At 43.9% G+C, this 20,553-nt stretch overlaps 1 protein-coding gene across 1 annotated transcript; it reads right to left on the reverse strand.

Annotated features, from left to right (window-relative positions):
* Window positions 1–4,112: 4,112 nt before the first annotated feature.
* LOC6051164 (probable ATP-dependent RNA helicase spindle-E) lies at window positions 4,113–18,840 on the reverse strand. Its single transcript, XM_038251917.1, has 6 exons — window positions 18,319–18,840; window positions 7,804–8,868; window positions 5,119–7,737; window positions 4,932–5,053; window positions 4,586–4,828; window positions 4,113–4,519 (listed from the first exon to the last, which is right to left on the reverse strand). The coding sequence occupies exons 1-6, from the start codon at window positions 18,502–18,504 to the stop codon at window positions 4,372–4,374; spliced, it is 4,383 nt and encodes a 1,460-aa protein (XP_038107845.1). The 5' UTR covers window positions 18,505–18,840; the 3' UTR covers window positions 4,113–4,371.
* Window positions 18,841–20,553: the final 1,713 nt, after the last annotated feature.

Here is a 20,553-nt window from a genome sequence, read left to right on the forward strand (position 1 = left end):
AGTAAGAAGCCGTTTTTTAAAGTTTTTAGTCCAAATCCTTATTTTCCATAATGCTTGTGATTTTTCATCTCCATGCTCCACCATTTTTCTTAACTTAAAATCAATAAAAAATCGTTTTGTATTAAATTTAAGAATTACATAAATTATTACTGTAAAGCAGGAAATAGCATTTACAATGTTGGGTATGAGTATGGGTAGAAAATATTTGCAAAAGACAACAACATTTATGCAAATACTCTTCAGTTTTCTTTGAAAAAGCTTTTGTAAATCCAAGAAGAACGATTCTTCCAGAGAAAAAGTGCAAAAAACAATCGGTAACTAAAAACATTTTTAGCGGATCGATTTAGTTTCTTCGGCAAGCATTTAGGTATTGATGAGATGATTTCTAGAAAAAAATTTAATGTCAAAAAAACCCCTTTGGGTTGGCCTGTACTTCAACCCCTCATCGCGACTCCCAGATCGCGCAAGCATAAACATAATTCTCGATACATCCTTTGTATGAGCCGTGCCAAATTTATTGAAAAAAGAAAAAAATAAACATGTTTGGATGTTTTTAAATTTTTGAGTAACACAGAATGATAAAAAATCAATTGACCGTGCTGCGATTTTCTGAACAACACAACCAAAACAGCCAAAAATTCAGTTAATCTTTTTTTTTACGGAATTTTCAGATGAGAATTAAATAAAACCCAACAAAAACTCAATTTTGTGTTTGAATAAAAATAAAAAGTGACTGTTTGTATTGAAATGACTATTATGCAGTTGAACTCTGAAAATATTGTAATTTTAAAATATCTGAAAATTTTATTTAAAATTTAAATTACAATTTATAAAATAAATTTTAAAGAAAAGATATTTTCCAAATGTTCTGAAATGTTCCCAAATAACTATATAAAAATATCTTAAATACCAAATATTTCCGACATTTTAAAATTGTACAAAAGTACTCAAATCTGATTTAAAAACACAAGCACAAAGTTTCATGGCAGTTTGTCCTTAATAATCCTCACTGTTGAGTGGCTGATTGCCTATTAAATTTAAAAATGCATTTTTTCAATATTTTATTTCAGCCATTTTGGCCGCCATCTTGAATTTCATAATTCTAAATAATTTTAAAATAGTTTAGGCTGGTACAAATTTTATTTAGTTTTAGCCTCCTCCCTTCAAAATTGGCCCGAAAAATCAGAGGGCAATTTTTTTTTTCAAAAAACTTCTAAATTATAATAAAATTTAAGTGGAATCAACTGAAATCAATTTTAGATGTTTTCACCTGCGTTCAGAATCGTTTTTAGCATGTGTTCTAAATAATTTTAAAATAGTTTAGGCTGGTACAAATTTTATTTAGTTTGGTAGTCAAAATTGGCCCGGTCAGGGGGCAATTTTTTTTTTCAAAAAACTTCTAAATTATAATAAAATTTAAGTGGAATCAACTGAAATCAATTTTAGATGTTTTCACCTGCGTTCAGAATCGTTTTTAGCATGTTTGGGTTGATTTAAAAATCATTAGAATTTTTGAAAATTGTCTATGTTTATTATTTTTTTTCGCTAATTTTTTGTTTTCGTTAAATTTTACATTATTTGAAAACTAATGATTGAAAAACAACTGAACAAGTGTAAAATGCATTTTAAAACACTTTTTCCATGCAAATGTTGAAACTGTGGCGTTTTATTTCAATATTTATATATTTTTATTTTTTCCGAGGCCTTCGGATAATCGAGTCTGAACTGTATTCTTATTTTTAACGGCGCACATCAAGCTAAGCTTTTTGCACCACGATTTTCGGTACGCATATTTTAGTATCTTCGAAATTATGGGAACTATCGGTTATTTATTCCCTAAAGTTACTGTCAACAAAAAAAAGCTTGACAATTTTGGAATAAAAAGACAACAACTTCCTTGGCTGCTGTGCACCCTCAAGTTGATATTGAAATACATAATCAAACAAAAATAAATTGTTTATTATGCTTATGAAATTCAATAATTATTGAAATAAGACATCAAAAATCATAGCGCTGAGTAAATTTTCTATTGAACCGCGAACTTGATCAGAAAAATTGCAACTTATCAAACATTTGTTTTTTAAACCGGGTCCGGTGGTGTAAGTGGTAATCATAGTTGCTTCTCCCTCTCGCCAAAGAAATATACAATAGAATACTCAACAAAAAAAAAAAACAATCAAAGCCTAGTAGCTTGAGTCTATTACACAAATTCAAACATTATTTTCCCGAATTCTTCATTTACAATAACTAGAGTAATATTCTAATAGAGAAAAGTATACGTTGAAGTCATTTAAGAGGAATTTGTCAAATTTTGACAAAACTTAAAATATTTTCCCGATTTGTCAGTCGAATTCCCGAGTTTTTCCCGGTTTTCTCCCGAGGTGGCCACCCTGTGCTAAGTGCTCTCAGCCAATCAGCAGCCGGGATTTTTCCTGCATTCATTTTTTATTTTCATCTTAACTTTTGAATACTTTAACAAAGTTTTATCAACTTTGTGAGGTAGTCTACTTGCAATTTAAGACTTCCCCTTTCGTTTGGTGGATAAAGCATGCAGATTGCTTGAATTGGGTGGAAGATATAAGCAATTAAACAATTACACAAATCGTTACACTTTCGCTTCGCGAAATTTTGGATTGACACCCGTAGACAGTGCCCTTAGGACAAAGTTCTTTGTCAAAAACTCTAGATATGAAACACAATAGCTCATAAAACATTAAAAAAATAAAAACCTAATATTATCACCACAAAAAAATCAATTAAAAAAAACGCTTACCGCTACACCACGGTTCCCGCGTTTTTCACCACGTTTTTTTTTTAAACTTCATCATCCCGGTACGAAAATCGAACTCACGACCTCGGGATTGGAAATCCAGTACGCCGCTAGTCGAAACCCATCCCCTACCGGTCAGTATTCTTTGCCGAGCCAGACAGGAATCGAACCCATCACCTTCCGCTTACAAGGAGAAACCCGTAACCTCACGGCCACGGAAGCTCGGCAATTTATTTTCGCTCGTTAATAAGGAAAAGTTACGAATTTGCATCAATCAATTGGAATTCTGCCTTAACGCACAAAACGTTGCATGTTTTCAACTTGGCGATGTGTTTGCATTTCCCTAACACAGACGTGGATGTATATTACCGTAAAAATTTGTCTTCATTACGGGTGATTCGTTTTCATTAACTCAATTAACTGGTAGAATTGGTTTTAATTCCCTTTAACCAATTTCTAAGCAACCTGGGCTGTACAATCATCACAAATATTTGACGAAATCCAGTATGCAACCCGCTAAAAATACCATTCCCATGGGAATACGTTGCACAGTGAGGTTAAACTTATGAAATTAATCACGAAAAAGCAAGATAGTTTAGATCAGATAGAGTAGGCACAGGTTTCAACCAAAAATAGTGGTCTTGGAGTAAAATAGCTTTTCTCAATGATGAAGGTAAAAAACCCACACACCCATTGGAGGATGTGGATCCAGCAACAATGGGAACATGGCAAAAATCACACACGGATTGGAGGAAGTGGTTCAAGCAACAACGGAAACATGGGGTTTTTTAAACAGCCCCTAAAATATCAACACGTTTGTCCGTTAAGCTTTTAAGCCCACAGTAATTTGGAACCCCGCGTTGAACTTGAAGTCCTGCACGAACGGGGTTCCAAATGAATTTGGTCTTAAGACATGCAGCCAGAAGAGCGAAGGCAGAAGCGTTTAAAGAAATCTTCGGAGGACAACTCACTACATATCTTGAGACAAGACGCTGAAGAATGAAAGATAGAAACTATATTACGAGGAACTAATAGAACACATCAAAAATGTTGATGACGAAGCAAATGAGCTGCACTGCTGCAACGGTAAGGTCGAAGAATAATTTCCTGTCGATATTTTTTGGCTATTATTTTACAAAGTTGGGAAACTATTTTAACGTCTTTCTCGGTACCAAACTAATAGAGAACACAGTATTATTGAAGTCCGCACTTGAAGCGATCTGTTTCTTAATAGAGTTGTGCTTGTTGCATCCCGCCAGGCGTAATAAACTGTACAAACTTAAATGCTAGTATGCAAATTGAGGGAGAATTTCTTTATCAGTTGCAGAGTGCAAAACAGACGTCTCATCAAAAGCACTTTATTTGGCTTGATAATCGTGTACTTTTATTTATGTACCATATTCGCTCTGGAAAGCTAAACCGTTTGCGCTGCCATTTGATGAAACAGCTACTAGAGAAAATGAAACGTTGAAAATGATAGGAAAACAAACAAAACTGCCCCACGACTGGCGCTCGCGCACTTTCTCGGAACAACCGCGTCCAAAAAGGAATGAAAAAAATAAAAAATGAAACGAAACGAAGATAAAAAAAAGAAGGAAATTTTAGTACATTTGCGGCGACCGGTACTTGATCTGCGATTCGCGATCCCGGTGCAGCTTAGAGTACAGATGGATGCGCAGCTGGGGCAGCGTCTCGAGCACGTTGTTGCACAGCTGGCAGGTGATGCCGTGCCGGGGCAGCTGGACGTCCCTGAAAAAAAAGCAAGAAGCGCGCGTTAGAATTGTTGAAGATTGGGGCGGAGCTGTGTTGTCGTACGTGTGGGCCAGCTTGTGCAGCTCGTGGCAGTGCTTCTTGAGGAAGGTGAGCTGGCTGGCGCTGACCGGCAGCAGGTTCAGCGGCTCCAGCAGCGGGAAGATGGCCTTCTTGTCGTAGATGTTAAAGTCGCCCTTCATCTTTTTCGACGAGGACGAGCCCGCGGTGAGGTTCAGATCGCACCGCCAGTTGTAGTCGTTGGGGGCGTGGCGCAGGTCCAGGAAGCGCCGCTCGTGCTCGAGGATTCTGTGGAGTAGAGTTGGGTGGGAGAAGAGAAAAGAGAAAGAGAGTTGGTTAGTCGGGGCCGAATTGCATCACTTCAAGTGATATTAGTGCTGGGAATAATTACTTAATAATGTACTGCTTCACTTGGAGCTTGAGCTTCTGGATGGAAGCGTCGCCGAACTTGGGGTCGGTTTGGCCCTCGCCCGTGTGCAGAATACTGTCCATGGTGTAGCGCAGGGCGTTGATCTGGAAAGAGAAGAGAAGAGTTTTAGTTACAGTTGAAGCGCTTCTACGCGTCAAGTAACACTTACATTCGTGATATCGTCGTCGTTGAGGACCACGTCCAGCGTCAGGGCCATGTCGTGCTCGGGGTAGAGGGCCTCGCCGGTGCTCGGGTCGTAGCCCAGCCCGGAGAGGACCGTGACGACGCGTGTTTCGTCCTTGTCCTTTTTGAGCTGCGCAGTCGGGCAGAAGATCAGCGACATGATGGCGCCGAAGCCGGGAATGTTGGGCATGACCGAGGTCTGACGCAGCACCAGTCGGTTGCCCTGCTCGTTGACTCCGCCGGCGACTAGCAGCTTCTCGTGGGTGTCCTGCGGGTTCGAGTCGAGCAGGATCGAGTTGACCGAGTCACTTTCTATCGAAACCGGCTTCATCACGCTGGACCGAATTGTTGCGGATGCGCTCGTTTCGAGCGGGCTGTGCGGACCCGACAGGACGACCTTGCAGCGTAGTTTGTCCTCCGGTGGGTTCACGTCCTCCAGTTCGTCGTCTTCGTACGTGTTTTGGGTCAACTCGGCTGAGCGGTACACTTCGTTGCGTAGATTCTCGTCCATCATGATTTCACGCTGCTTGCGCTCGCGGTGATCGTGGTCCAGCTTGGAAATGTAGCTCTCTTCGGCGTACTGTGCGTACTTGAGCCGAATTAGTTCGGAGTTCATTCGAATTTCGTCTCGCGACAGTTCAACGCTGGCCACGACGCCAACGACCGAGTAGACCTTCGCGACGAAAATCTTTCCGAGGACCAGCTCCTTGAAGCGATGGATCGACTCGGTTGTCCACGAGCCCTGTGGCGAGATGATGGCGGATGGTTGAATTTCCGTCAGCGTGGCTTCGAATGCCCGCGGTGGGATGTCCTTGAGCTGTCCCAACGAATCGTCCAGCTGGCGGAAGGCGGTCTCTTCCATGGCGGCAGTGTGGCCGTAATCGATGAAGAACACCGTCCACGACACGCTGCCCGTGGTGCGCACGTTGCGATAGCTCCTCAGCACGGCTCGGGCGTACGTTTCCTGGTTCTCCTGCACCGGAGCGGCCACCATCTGCCCCATGGCGAAGTTGGCGTCCGCCGGGAACGGGTGCAACTGGCGAGCGTTCAGCTGAGTGTGAATCTCCCGGAAGATGTCCTTGTTGCGATTGTCCTCCGGCCGCAGGAAGAACTTGTTCGGGTGGACAACGTGCGTCACCTGGCAGACGACCTTCTCGCGGAAAATCGGCGGCAACACCGACAGATGTGCGTTCCTAACGATCTTACGACGCGGTACCCAACCGTTGGCGTCCTCCCAGTGGCCAAGCCCCGCACTCGTAGCATAATCAATCGCGTCCCGCTGACGCATCGTACGAATCTCCGTAATCCGGTTCCGTGCGCCCAGTTTGCGCAACTTTATCGCTCGATAAACGTCCGCGTGGACCTTCCCCGGCATAAACGATCCCCGCTGGTCGCGCTCGTCCGTCGTGCCCAGGAACGTGACAAAGATTCGGTTCGTGGTCCGGTCGTACATCACCTTCATGGCCTGATGCTTCGAGTAGTCACCTTCGCTCAGTATCTTCTTGATCTGCACCGTGTACAGCGGACCAATGTAACGCTCGTGGTCAAATCCGGTGAAGAAAACCGTGTTGCACGGGTCTCGTCCGCCCAACTCCGTAAAGGACTGCCGCTCCATCAACTCCTTCCCACCCACCGACATCGGAATGAAGTAGTTCGGGTAGAACGCTCCAGCCAAGATCACCTTCAAAATGACCGTCTTCTCACGGGCATTCCACACCACACGATTCGGTCCCGACACCGGCTTCAACCCCGAACGGTTCAACCGATCTTTCACCTCGTGGATCAGCTCAGCCATGTCGATCAGACTCTTCCGGTCCAGCGACATTCGCCGCGCCCAGTTGTACATGTCCGCGGTATCTCCCGCCTGTTCCTGACGACTCTTCCACGCCGTGTAAGCATTCAAAATCGCAATCGCATCACTGCCAGATCCGTCCGCCCAGTACATCTTCTGCGAGTACGTCTTGACCGAGTTTTGATTCAAAAATATGTTCTTCACATTCATGCCCGCTCCGATCGTGACCGCTTCCTCCATCACGCTGAAGATGTACCCCAACATAATCAGCTTCGAGATGCGAATATCCAGCGGCAGCTTCGACATGATCCGTCCCAAATACGTCAAGTCCCCGTCCAGTTGGTCGTAGTTCCCCTTCACCGTGCGCAACATCGCACCGACCTCCTTCAGCAGCAGAATCGTGTTCCGGATGTCGTCCAAGTTCGGCGGTGCCATGGCCAGCGCCAAAATGGACGGCGGCGTGCCCATCTCCAGCAGCTTCGCCTTCAACACCACCGTCTCCAGCGGACAGCGCAGAATCTCCGGCGACGTCGAAACGTCCATGTTGTTCTCGAAGAAGCGCCGATCCACCAGCCGGTACACGCGACCACTCATCAACCGACCGGCACGACCCGCCCGCTGAATACAGTTACTCTTCGAGGCCCACTCGGTACGGAGCGTGGAAAAGTTGGTCAACGTGTCCGTGACCAAGATGCGCTGCAGGCAGAAATCAATCACAAACTTAATGTCCGGCACCGTAATCGAACTCTCCGCAATGTTCGTCGACAGGATAACCTTGCGCTGGTTCGGACCGGGCTTGCGGAACACGGCCGTCTGCAAAAAAAAAACACCAAATTGTAACTCTTAACTCCACCCACACAGATTAAACAGTTCACCCACCTGATCATCCGCCGGCAGCGTCGAATGCAGCTTCATAATCAGCAAATTTGGCCGCTGCGCGGCGTTCTGAATCGACGCGATCAGCTTCTCCAGCGCGCCCTCCATCTTCTCGATCTCGTTGATCCCCGGCAGAAAGATGATGATCGACGGTTTGTACTCCAGCGAGTCGCCAAACTCCTGCCCCTTGAGGTGATCGCAAACCACCACCAGCTTCGCCGCGATGTTGTACATCTGCTCGCTAATGCCCGGCGCCTCGTAATCGATCTGGAAGTCGACCTTCAACTTCTCCAGATCGTCAAAGTAAAACTCCTGCACCACGTGCAGCCGCGGACGCTCGACCGAGATAACGGGCGCACTCAAATAACCCGACTTCTTCGGAATCTTAAAGTACTCCGAGAAACCCTTCGCGTCGATCGTGGCCGACATGAGGATCACCTTGGTTTTCTTCGAATTCGTCGACAGCAACCGCCGCACCACAATCAACAGAAAGTCCATGTCCACCTCCCGTTCGTGCACCTCGTCCAGGATGACGTGCGTGTACGTGGCCATCGTCTTGCTGTTGATCAGCGACTGCAGCAACACCCCCGTCGTCACGTACAGCAGCCGGGTGTCCTCGTTGTGCTGTTCCTTCAGGCCCACCTTGTACCCAACCAGCGTACCCAGGTCGCACTTGCGTTCCTGCGCGACGCGTCTCGCGATCGAAATGGCCGCAATTTTACGCGGCTGCGTCACGATGATGTTGCAGTACTCCTTACGCTCGAACGCCTCCTCGAGCAGGTACTGCGGCACCTGGGTGGTCTTGCCGCAACCGGTCGCACCCTGCAGCACGACGACCGCGTTCGAGCGGATCTTGTCGAGGATTTCCGGCTTGTTCCAGTTGATCGGCAGATCGTTCTTCTTCATGGTGAAGTTGTACCGCTGGAAGAGCGGTGCCATCATCTCCTTGGCCTTGAGCGCCTTGGTGTGTTCCTCGTCCTCCTCGGCCAACGACGCGCCCTCGTCGTCGACGTCCTCCAGGTTTGAGGTGCGCGACGTCGACGGGCCGGCTGCCTCGTCCATGAAGGCCTGGCGGGAAGAAACGAAACGGTGGTGGGTTATAAATACATCTGATTATTATTCTCCTTTGTATACATTTGCTATTGCTATGGCCGCTTCACGTCCAGAACAAAAACAAGATTTTTGACTAAATTGGAAGAATTTGGATGACTATCTATTTAGGCAAGGGTAAAGCGAATAACTAGACACTCCAGGCCTTGCGACAATCTGAAAAACCGACTCTTCGATCGATTCAGATTTTCAAGTTTTGTCAATCGGACAATCTACAGAGATTGCTGAGAGGTCTTTTCGAGGTACCCCGTTTTGGATGAAACTTTCAGTGTTTGGTTATCTATTCAGGGAGCTCCTCAACCTAGCATGGTGTCGATTCAAATCCCAAAATAAAATTCCCTGACTTTTCCCTGACCTCTCCAGACCACCAATTCTTTTTTATTTTCTATTTTTTACTAACATATTGTTTGGAACGTTTTTATGGTTTCATGCATTTTCCTTTTGGAATATTGGAAATTTAAGAAATTGAAAAAAAATCAATGACTTTTTTATTTTAATTTTTAACGATTTTTTTCTGCAAAAACTTAAAAACTTTTTTTTTATTTTGTCAATCATTTTTTTCTAATCGAACATCCAAAATGAGCAACCATAAAATTTTCCTATGTTTTTTTTATCTGGTGATGCCATTTTAAATGTTGCTTTTACCAAAAAAACTAGAGTTTTTTTTTTTGAATGGGTCCTATAAACATGTGAAACACAATAGCTTACAGGACCTTTAAAAAAACTCTAGAAATAATTAATAATTATAATTGTTGCAAATTTCAAATTGCGATTAGTAACTTTCACTTCATTTCCTAAAGAAAATTTAAAGTTAATAGTTTTCAAAAAAACAATTGAAAATTTGAATTAAAGTAAGAAGTCATGTTTAATTTTAGAATTGTTGCCTTTTGCGGAATTTGCAAACGAATTAGGCCGATGCCATTTTTGATTGTGTTTTTACAAAAAAAAAACTAAAGGTTTTGGATACAAAAACATGGAAAAATATGTAATTTTGTAGAACCTTAAGAAAGATTAAAACAAAACTGAAAAACTAAGAAAAATATACAATTAAATGTAAATTTTTCAAGTACATGTTTACAGTTTTAAAAAAGATCTAGGTCTTTTTCAACAATGATTGTATTTAAAGTTAACGGTTTTCTGGATATTTAAAAAACATCTTAAAAATAATTAAAAAAAATATTTCTGCTATAAAATTAAAAAAAAATGGTTTCTACCTTGACCAGAGCCTACAGACGATCATTCACACGATCAATACATTTTATAAAAACAAAAACAAAATACAGCCTGCTCGAGCTTTTCAAAAAGTCATTATTTATCACTGGAACGCCCAATCAAAAATTTTCCAAAAAAAATTGGATCTAAAACCCAAATGAAATCTTAATAAAAAAAATAATAAAATTTAAAAATTGTGATAAATTCTCGATCTTGTGGTTTTAAATTCAAGATACAGTTTATACTCGATGATCTTACCAAAGCGTCACTTAGAAAAACCGAAGCAAATTTGCCTACATCTTCTTCTCACAATTTCTCTAACCGAAAAAAAACTCCAAAAACACTTCAAATTATATCAAGTTTTCTGTAATCTACGATGGTGACAAAAATGGCAGCATTCAAGAACCTAGGAATTCAAGAACCTAGAAATTTAAGGATTTAAGAATTTAAGAATTTCAGAATTTCAGAATTTAAGAATTTCAGAATTAAAAACATAATGTTTTTTTTTGTTCTCTTGATTGTTTTTTTTTTTTTTTTTTCAGTTTGTTGACAGCTCTTGCTCAATCAACATCGTAGCAAAGTTGCTCTTGGGTTCTAATCCTTATCGTTTCGCTATCAAGTTATTCGCGGGACGGTTAACTCGCGCGGTTCCCACTCCGTAAATGGGAAAGAAAAAGCCCGTGGTGCCGGTTGACGGCCCTCCGGGAATAAAAAGATACACGTTGGAGCGCTTTGACTACAACAAGGAGAAGCTGAAAGCTAACCTCACTTTGAACAAAAGTGCGAATGGTTCCCTCGCTGGGATCAGCAAGAACACTTCCCTTCGCCGCGGAGTTTCGCTATCTGACCTGCGGAAGGCAGGTAACCAAGCTAATTCCTCTGCCAGCCAGGGGTTTACCCAGCCCGCGGTTCCAGTTTCCAACGAGTTTGAAATTCTCCCCATGGACGACTTTGATGACAACATTGGTGACGTGAGCGTTGTGGCTGGGTCACCAAAACCGAAGAAGACAAGTGTCAAAAAATCTCGCTGTCCTCCGATTACAGTGCGGAACAAGTCCGTCATGGAAATCAACAGACTTGTTTCCCGCCTCGGTGATGCCGATAAGTTCCGCCTTCGGAACCTCACGAACGCTGTCCAGATCAAGATATCGTGCTCTGAGCTTTACAACCTCGTCACCAAAGAGCTGAAAAACATCAATGCAGAGTTCTTCTCGCACTCCACTCCCGATGAGACGACGCTGAAAATCGTTTTGTCGGGACTGCCAGCATTGGAACTGGAAGAGCTGGAAGCTGAGCTGGGAATGTGCGGTGTGCACCCCCGAGAGCTGAAGATCCTCTCCAAATCCAAAGACAGAGACAGCGCCTTGTACCTGCTGAACTTCACGAAGGGTTCCGTAAAGCTGACCGAGCTTCGCGAGATCAAGGCTATCTTCAACGTCGTGGTGTGGTGGCGATACTACACTCGCAAGAAGACGGATGTCATCCAGTGCTTTCGATGCCAAAAGTTTGGCCACGGAAGTCGTCACTGCAACATGCCGGTAAGATGTGTGAAGTGTGGAGAAAGTCACGGCTCGAACGAGTGTCAGCTGCCAACGAAAGCTGAGCTGGAGAAAGCTCCGGAAGCGGTGCGTCAAATGGTAAAATGTGCAAACTGCAATCAGAACCACACTGCCAACTTCAAGGACTGCACTGCTCGCCAGACGTTTCTTAAGAACCAGGAGAAGAAAGCTGCTCGAACCTCCGAGAGAAGGCCTACGCCACGTACGCAGCTGCGCACGTTTACTTCTACACTTGTCAACCCGAACGTGTCGTTCGCCGGGGCAACCGCAGGCGCTGCTCTCGGTGCTGCCGCTAGTGCGGCTACTGGTGCTGCCTCCGGTGCAACCGCCGGCAATCCCCAGATCACAGCTGAAGACGACCTCTTTACCATGTCAGAATTCCTTTCCCTAGCGAGGGAAATGTACAGCGATCTCAAAAAGTGTACAACAAGAGAAGAGCAGTTCTTTGCTTTGCATGAACTGATGGTTAAGTACATTTTCGTTCGCTAATTCACGTAAGCTCAAACTGCTAAACTGGAACGCACGGTCCGTTCGAAATAAAACGATGGAACTAGCCGAGTTCATCGTGGAGGAGAAAATTGATGTTGCGGTAATAACCGAAACGTGGCTCGAACAAAAATCTCCTATTTGTTGATGGGTATTCCGTGGAGAGGTTTGATCGACCGGCAGAAGCAGCGGAAAGGGGTGGTGGGGTTGCGATCCTCGTCAAGCACGGAATCAACTTCAAACCGATGGGCGACCTGAAAACGAAAGTGATTGAAGCAGTTGGAGTTCGAGTGCAAGCTGGCGGCGTTTCGTTGAACATCATAGCGGCGTACTTCCCCGGAGGTCGCACGAAAGAGGACAGGGTCAACTTCAAGAGGGACATTCGGGAACTCACCAAGATGAACGAGGCCTACTTCATAGTAGGCGACCTAAACTCAAGGCATAGATCCTGGCACTGCCTACGGGCAAATCAAACTGGAAATATCCTCGCAAACATGCTCCCAACATCCACTTTCTACGTACATGCTCCTGAAGCCCCGACGTACGTCCCCAGAGGATCTGCACGGCCTTCGACGATCGACTTGGTCATATCCAACAACCAGGTCGAAATGTCGATCCCAGTCGTACACCAGGAGCTGTCCTCTGACCACCTTCCAGTAACGTTTGAGATAGACTGTGAGTTGGCTCCGAGTACTCCTACACAACGGTTTCGTTGCTACGACCGGGTCGATTGGACACGGTTCCGACAGGAAATCGACAGAAGGCTTGACCCAACATCCGATGAGTTCAACAACCTCACATCAACATCTGAAGTAGACGTAGCAATCCAGATGTTTACAGCAGCACTGCTCGAAGCTGAAGATGTGGCTGTCCCGTGGTTCGAACGAGACCCCCAAAAAGTGAAACTCCCACAGAACATCAAGCTGCTGATCACGTTAAGAAACACAAGAAGGCGCCAGTTCATCCGGACTCGCGACCCCCTCTTGGGAATGATCGTACAGTCGCTCAACCTAAGGATCCAGAATGAATGCAGCAAGTTGAGATTCAAAAACTTTGGGAACACAATTCAAGAGCTTTCTAACGGCCACAAGCAGTTCTGGAGAATCTCTAAGCTGGTTAGGAACACGGTGAAACACAACCCGCCGTTCAGAGTTGGCGACACTCTTGCGATCTCTCCGGCAGAAAAGGCTAAGGTTTTGGGCGAAAGCTTTGCTAAAGCCCATCTCAACCCACTCCCTGCTGATCCTGAAATCAACGCTGCTGTAAATAGGTCGCTGGAGCTAACTGCTGCGGCGAGAGGAACGAACGACGACTGGTCAACGTACACCAAGCCGAATGAGATCAAGACCATCGTGCGCCGTCTGAAGAACAAAAAAGCTCCCGGTTTTGATGGATTGCGGAACATAGTGATCAAACAGCTGCCACGAAAAGGACTCGTCGTTCTCACGAAGATCATCAATGCCTGCCTGAAGCTGCACTACTTCCCCGACGTCTGGAAGCAAGCACTAGTAGTAGGAGTACCCAAACCAAACAAGGACATCACCCAACCAGGAAGCTACCGGCCGATCAGTTTACTGAGCACATTGAGTAAGGTTTTAGAACGAGTCATTTTGGCCCGTCTTAATCGACACCTGGACAACAACCTGATCATCCCGGATGAGCAATTCGGCTTTCGCAAAGGGCACTCTACAAACCACCAGCTCGTGAGGATCACGCAGGCGATCAAAAAAGGCTTTTTAACGAAAAAGTCCACTGGAATGGTCATGCTAGATGTTGAGAAAGCATATGATTCGGTATGGCAAGATGCCATTATCCACAAGCTCATCGTCGCTAGATTTCCGATGTATCTGGTCAAACTCATTCAATCGTTTCTCAGAGAAAGAAGCTTCCAGGTTACCGTGAATGGCTCACTGTCACCAATTCATGGAATTCCATTCGGAGTGCCTCAAGGATCTGTGCTCAGTCCAACCCTGTACAATGTCTTCTCAGCCGACGTTCTAATGGTTGATGGTGTTTCGTACGCTTTCTTCGCCGACGACACAGGATACTTTGTATCTGACTCGGACCCGAAAGTCATCAAGACCAAGCTGCAGGCGGCCCAAAACCATCTGCAGGAGTTCCAGCGACAGTGGAGGATCAAAATCAACCCCACGAAGACCCAAGCAGTGTTCTTCTCGAGACGCAGGTCGCCGAGATATCTTCCGAGTTCCAAAGTGAAAGTTTGCGGTTTGGAGGTGGACTGGTCAAACGAAGCTAAGTATCTAGGAGTTCTCCTAGACAAGATGCTTCTTTTCGACAAGCACACTGACCAGACTCTCAAAAAGTGTAAATCCTTGATCCGTTCGCTGTACTCTTTGGTGAATCGCCGGTCACGTCTCCTGCTGCATAACAAGCTCCTGCTTTACAAGTGTGTTTTTCGAGCTGTGCTTACCTACGGGTTTCCAGCTTGGAAGAACTGCGCTGCTACCCATCGGAAAAAACTACAACGTATGCAGAACAAGCTTCTCAAGATGATCTACAACCTCGATCCGTGGTATCCAACCGATGATCTTCACCAGCTGGCCGAACTGGACACGATCGACGAATTCATCGACCGAATGTTCCTGAAGTTCCGGACAAGCTGCCAGATGTCGGACAACCCACTGATTTCTGCCATCGACAACTACTGACGTTAAGGAACTCAACAAACCCCGATCCCCTTCCCCTTCTTCCCCAACTGTGATATTAGATTAAGCAAACATAACAGTTATGGATTTCGCTAGGTTTTTTACCACCCTTTTCCTAGATTTGAAGATTTGAAACAAACAATTTCTATGCTCCCAAGTCAGTATCTGAAACATTCATAGTTGTAAGGAAAATCCAAATCTCTATACAAGCACAAAAGAAACAAAATTGTAACATGCCACCTCGAAAAATAAAAAATTGAATTGAAAAAAAAAAAAAAAAAAAATTGAAAATTGATTGTTTTTATTTTTGAATATTGATACATATCTTTGATTTGTGTTTGTAATATGAATTTGTTTTTTTTTTGGTTTTTTTAATACTATTTTTCCTTGTTTTATTTCTTAATTTCTGAATAATCCAATTTTGAATGTTGGAGCGGTGATTTTTGAATGTTTTGATTTTTTTTAATTTTTCTTCAAGAAAGTTCAAATTAAAAGAAATATTTCTACACCCACTGGAACATGCTTAATAATATTTTTTGTAACATCCAAATGTCCGTATCTTCAGGAAAAGTTTGAAATGTGATTAAATTTTCAAGATTAAAATTAAATGTATCCAGTATAAAAGAACAATTAATAGGGATAAAAAACATTACTCAAAACTTAAAAGAAATTAAATATTCAGAGTCAGTATGTTTAAAAATGCGTTGAGTGTAGTCCGCAACAACCCTGTTTATTCCATAAATTTTTGTTTTATTTCCTTAATTCTTGAATTTAATTCTTTAATTTTCAATTCCATTTCAACATCAGCTTACATTTAAGATTACACAAAATTAGACTACTTTGGATCATTTTTAAATCATAGTTTAGTTTAATTTTGAGAAAATAAAAATTTAGATAGCGAATACTAATGTGAAATTTAGGAAAATTTTCTAACCTTACATTTATTTTAAAGAATTTTAGAATAAGAATTAAAAAAAATAAAAATTCAACAATTCCAAAATATCAGAACTTCAAAATTTTAAAAATTTAGAATCTTTATGCTTTAGAATTTCAGATTTTTTGTTTTATTCAAATGTTCGAATTTTTTAACTTTTGAATTTTTAAATCATTCAATTTTTCTGACAAAATGTATGATTTTCTCTATGGTCCCTATATGCTAAGCAAATGACCAATTTTAGAACAAATCTCTGAGGATGGTGGGGCAACTGCCTCATATTGTCTTACCCTGTGTGCGCTAGTAATTTTTAATTTTCAGTTGAACGGAAATCCAAATCAAATCCAAATTATTTGATTGTTAAACCTATACATATTGCAAACAAGCTACGCGCTTTTCAACGTGAGCCTTTTGTTCAGCATTTTTTATATATAGTTCTGCGTTCCTTCCGGACTGACCGATATAAAAAATTAAATATTATTAATGTTGCAAAGTTTGGCCTAAAAGACTTTCAAATACATCATCAAGGGTGAATTTTCAAAAATAAATGAAATTTTGTAGTATTATTTTTAAGATCATCGAAATTCCCTGACCCAGCTTAAAATTCCCTGACTTTTCCAGGTCAAATAAAATTCCCTGACAATTCCAGGTTTTCCCTGACTTTTCCAGAAATCGACACCATGGCCTAGGAATGCTGCAGGTCAAGTTGATCTCGGCAGATATTCATCTTCATGCGGCACAGCGGTTTGGTAAGACCATCCGCTCTTTGCTCCTCGCTTCTTACTTAGTCCACGACAGCCTCGCCTTTCTCCAATGATGAAATGGTGTCGTATGTTGAAGTGCTTCATCCTCGGATGATAGCCACCGATCCGTGCGATCGCACTTTGGTTGTCGCAGTGGATCGCAATCGCCTCCTCAGTCTTGGTTCTTGTCGTAAGCTGCCTTCTTTTCGGGGGTAATCTGCTGACACTCGTCGTCGTACCAATCGTTCCGACTTACTCGGATCGTACAGTAAGCCACTTCCCCGTTCTGGAGACACGTGGTATTGAACGGAGGGGCCCGCCGGCTTCGGCGTTGGTTTAACATCGTCGACAGCTTTTAGCGCATGCCAACCCCAACTAGGTAGTGGTCTGAGTCAATAACATAGCGCACCAGGTACGAGTGCTGTAGCAAGATGACACTTCCATATTTATCGGTATTGGGCTGTTACTCTCCAATTTCCCAGGTTACAGATCTTCCGGATATCATCATTCACTTGATCTCTCCACCGTGCGCGCGATTTCCCGGCTCTCCTGCCTGTTCTGCCAGTTGGTTCGGCGCGGTGAAAAATCAATCTGACAGGCTGGCTTTCGTCCATTCGGGCGACATGGCTGGCTCACCTGAGCCTCCGGATCTTCGCCACACTCCGTCAGATACCTGCACTCCACCGTAGATCGTTCGTAGCACCTTCCGTTCGAAAACTACAAGGGCACGTTCGTTCTTCTGCCGCATCGTCTTGGTATCGTGGTTATAGAGGAATACCGGTCTAATCAATGTTTTGTTCATCGTCAGCTTCGAGCGGCGTTGCACTCGATTCAAAGTGAGGGTTTTCCGTAATCCGAAGTAGGCACGATTCCCAGCGAAAATACGAGTCCGGATCTCTTTGCTGGTGTCGTTGTCGGCGGTTAGCAGCGATCCCAAGTACACGAACTCGCTCACCTCCTCCAACTCATCATCATCCACAAGTAGAGGGGTGAGAACTTGGGAGGCTTGTTCAAAATCGTGCCATTCGTTTCGATGCCCGCCATTCGTATAATGCCCTTAAGGGTGACGTTGAATAGCGCACAGGATAAGCCATCACCTTGCTGCAACCCTCAGCGCGATCCAAAGGGTTCCGCTAATTCCCCCCGAAACACGCACGTGACACATCACACCATCCAAGGTAGCCTTCATCAGCCGAGTCAGTTTATCCGGGAACATGTCGTTCTGATGAAGCTGTAGTTGAAGATACGGCATCATATCCTCCGCACGCGATCTTGCATCTTGCCCGCACGATAAAGCCGGTACCCAGCTTCGGGAATCGATTTGCTGACCTGGTCAGCCCATCTCCTGCTCCTCCTCCAAGCACACCTCCTGCAGTGCCAACACATCGAAGTTGCGAGGTTGCAACTCATTCGCCAACGCAAATTCCGAGTCGCCAATATCGATGATCTGCTTTTCAATGGGCTTCTGCCGTTTGTCCCGGATTTCCAATCTTCTTGCCATTCGCGATCCTCTTTTTCGGTAGGCAGCCTTAGCAGGGCCGCGCTAGAATCTGTACAAAATCAAAATATTGTATCGGTGAAAATTGCGTTTTTTCATCCAAATCTGGGCTCCTCGATACGACCTCTAGAACAAACCGAGCAATACCTACACAAACTGCCTCTTAAACCTTCACAAAAGCTGGAATAGCAAACGCGACATTTATTTCAAGGACTCTTCCAGCGCGGTAACCAGTTTGAAACATAACCTCAAAAAAAATCCTTTTATAAAAAGAAACCATTTTCTGCGCATTTCCAAACCCCCAACTCACCTCAATCAGCTGGTTCTCCTCGGTCTTGATGAACTTCTCCGCGTACTCTTTGCCCATTTTCTCCCGCTCGGGCATCTTGTTGAAGATAGTTTTGTCCTCGACGACGGTCGCATTGCAGTAGCCGCCGGAAATGACCACCCGGTTGAAGGGCTTGCTAAAGTCGAAAAAGTCGTCGATATCGTCCATGATGACGCTGCTGCGGAACTTCCCTGCCTGTTGTCTTTCTGCTCCTGCTGGAAATCAAAATGCCGCAAACACACGCACGGACACACGCGCGCACACACACCAAACAATCGAATGTTCCACAAGCTTACTTCTTTCCCCCCTGACCCACCTCAGTTTGGGCAAATTTTCACAATCTTTCACGCTTAATCACTACAGAGGCACCTGGTGCACAGTTTTGAAGCACAATTTGTACGAAATTCACGGCTGAAAAATGGAAATTTTCGTGATTTTTCCTGAGCACGACGCACTTCTTTGAATGTGGTTGATCAAACTTGTGATGCTTTTTGACAGTCGTGTCTTGTTGAGGATGACAGTACTCACCGTTGTGTTGATTGACAGTGAGTGACTCGCATGAGAGGTTTGAGTTCTGTTTTGAAGAGCGGTAGGGTTGCCAAAAATAATTAAAATGAGCAAAATTAAACAAATCAAGCAAAACACTGTAAAAGGTCGAAAGTCAAAACTGTAAACAGACGGGATTTTTACTGCAAACGAAAAGAAAAGTATAAAAAGTAGATTTTTATGTGAAAATAAACCAGTTTTGCAACAGGCCAAAGTTAATCACATTTTGTTTGTTTTCAATTTCCACATAGACCCTTTGCATCAAATGGCCAATATTTAAACTCAAGGGGGTTTCAAAAACACCCACAAACACAAGCAAAACAATGTTAATGGGCCAATGCCGGCTCATGTTAGTTGATGTTTACATAAGGAACGAGCAGGATAGACCTTTGTTTACACTTTGGCATTAGCCCATTTACATTGTTTTGCTTGAACTAATGAGAGACTGTTGATTAGGGTGGCTTGAAGTAGTATGGGTATATTTTAAAATGGGCTAATTCAATCAGAACAGATAAATTAAGTGAAAAAATGAAAATTATAAAAATCAAAATGTAAAAAAGAGGGTTTTCCACGGGGTGGTCACTATACATATATAGCATATTTCGCATGTATTTACTACGGTAAATCCGTATGTGCATCCATATTCACGAGATAGAAAAAAACACGAAATTCTACTTTACGATTTATTTCAGTGGTGCAGGTTGTCAGTTGTCGTCGTCGCGCGCTGCATATTGTTTACAAACAAGAAAAAAGGAAAACGCACACGAAAAGTAGCGATTGCGTTCCCGGTCCTGCTACAGACGGCGTTCAAGACAGCGCACCCGGTTCCATCACCGCCACTAGCATTCCAAGGAACCGGCAAACAAAACCGGGACCGAGTTCTTTATCAAGTATCAAGCTGGTTCGCAGTCCCAACAGACGGAAGTCACAATCACTTTCCGGTCAAATTAAGATGCACCCCAGGAAAATTTCCTGTAGCCCGAGTTGAACCTGCTTGAGTGGATTCCGGAACAGTGGCCCAGAAATGGTTCTTCGACAAGCAAGTGACTGTCGGATACAACCTATCTATGGAATGGGAGCTGCCACGGAACGGGACGTGTGGGTGAGTTCAAGGAGAAACGAATAAAAGCTATAGGTTATGTTTTTCAAATTCTTTCTTTTTCGTGAATTTTCAGGGCCAAGGAACTAACAGGAATCTTTACTAAAGTAGATCCAGACCAAGGAAGAGTCAATTTTGTCGCAATAGCTTTCTTTGACCAGGCGGATGATTTAGGGTTTGCTAAGGTGACAACAACGGTCAAGAAGAGCCGGACAGGGCGTAGTTACCGCAAGAGCACTACGTCGCTGATGATGTGCGAAAGACCGTACAAGCGCTTCTGCGATACTTTAGTCGGGGTCGTCCCGGGTAAGCTTCGACACGATCAGCGGGGATGCTAGGTGCTACTTCGTGGGGGGAGGGGTTTTTTCCGGTTTTATAGGTGTCGAACACAGCATGCCAATTTTTTACCGTACATAACTGGATCAACGACAACCCAGTTCCATCACTACGTAAACGACACCTTCGCCTTTGCCGCTCTATTCAGCAGGTGTTGTTTGACCAAAAATGATTTGGCCAAATTCCTCAGCTTCCGGCTCCAGTCCGGGTAGTTCTAGTATTTCTAGTTCCATCCG

This window comes from Culex quinquefasciatus, chromosome 2 (genome assembly GCF_015732765.1).
Source record: "Culex quinquefasciatus strain JHB chromosome 2, VPISU_Cqui_1.0_pri_paternal, whole genome shotgun sequence".
NCBI lineage: Eukaryota > Metazoa > Arthropoda > Insecta > Diptera > Culicidae > Culex > Culex quinquefasciatus.

Excerpts from the sequence above, each read along its gene's own strand:
- LOC6051164 (XM_038251917.1), bottom strand. The coding sequence starts at position 18,504 with ATGGACGATATCGACGACTTTTTCGACTTTAGCAAGCCCTTCAACCGG. Across the intron at positions 7,738-7,803 it reads CGCTGCCGGCGGATGATCAG|ACGGCCGTGTTCCGCAAGCC; the intron begins GTGGGTGAACTG and ends TTTTTTTTGCAG. Across the intron at positions 4,520-4,585 it reads CTGCACAAGCTGGCCCACAC|GGACGTCCAGCTGCCCCGGC; the intron begins GTACGACAACAC and ends CTTTTTTTTCAG.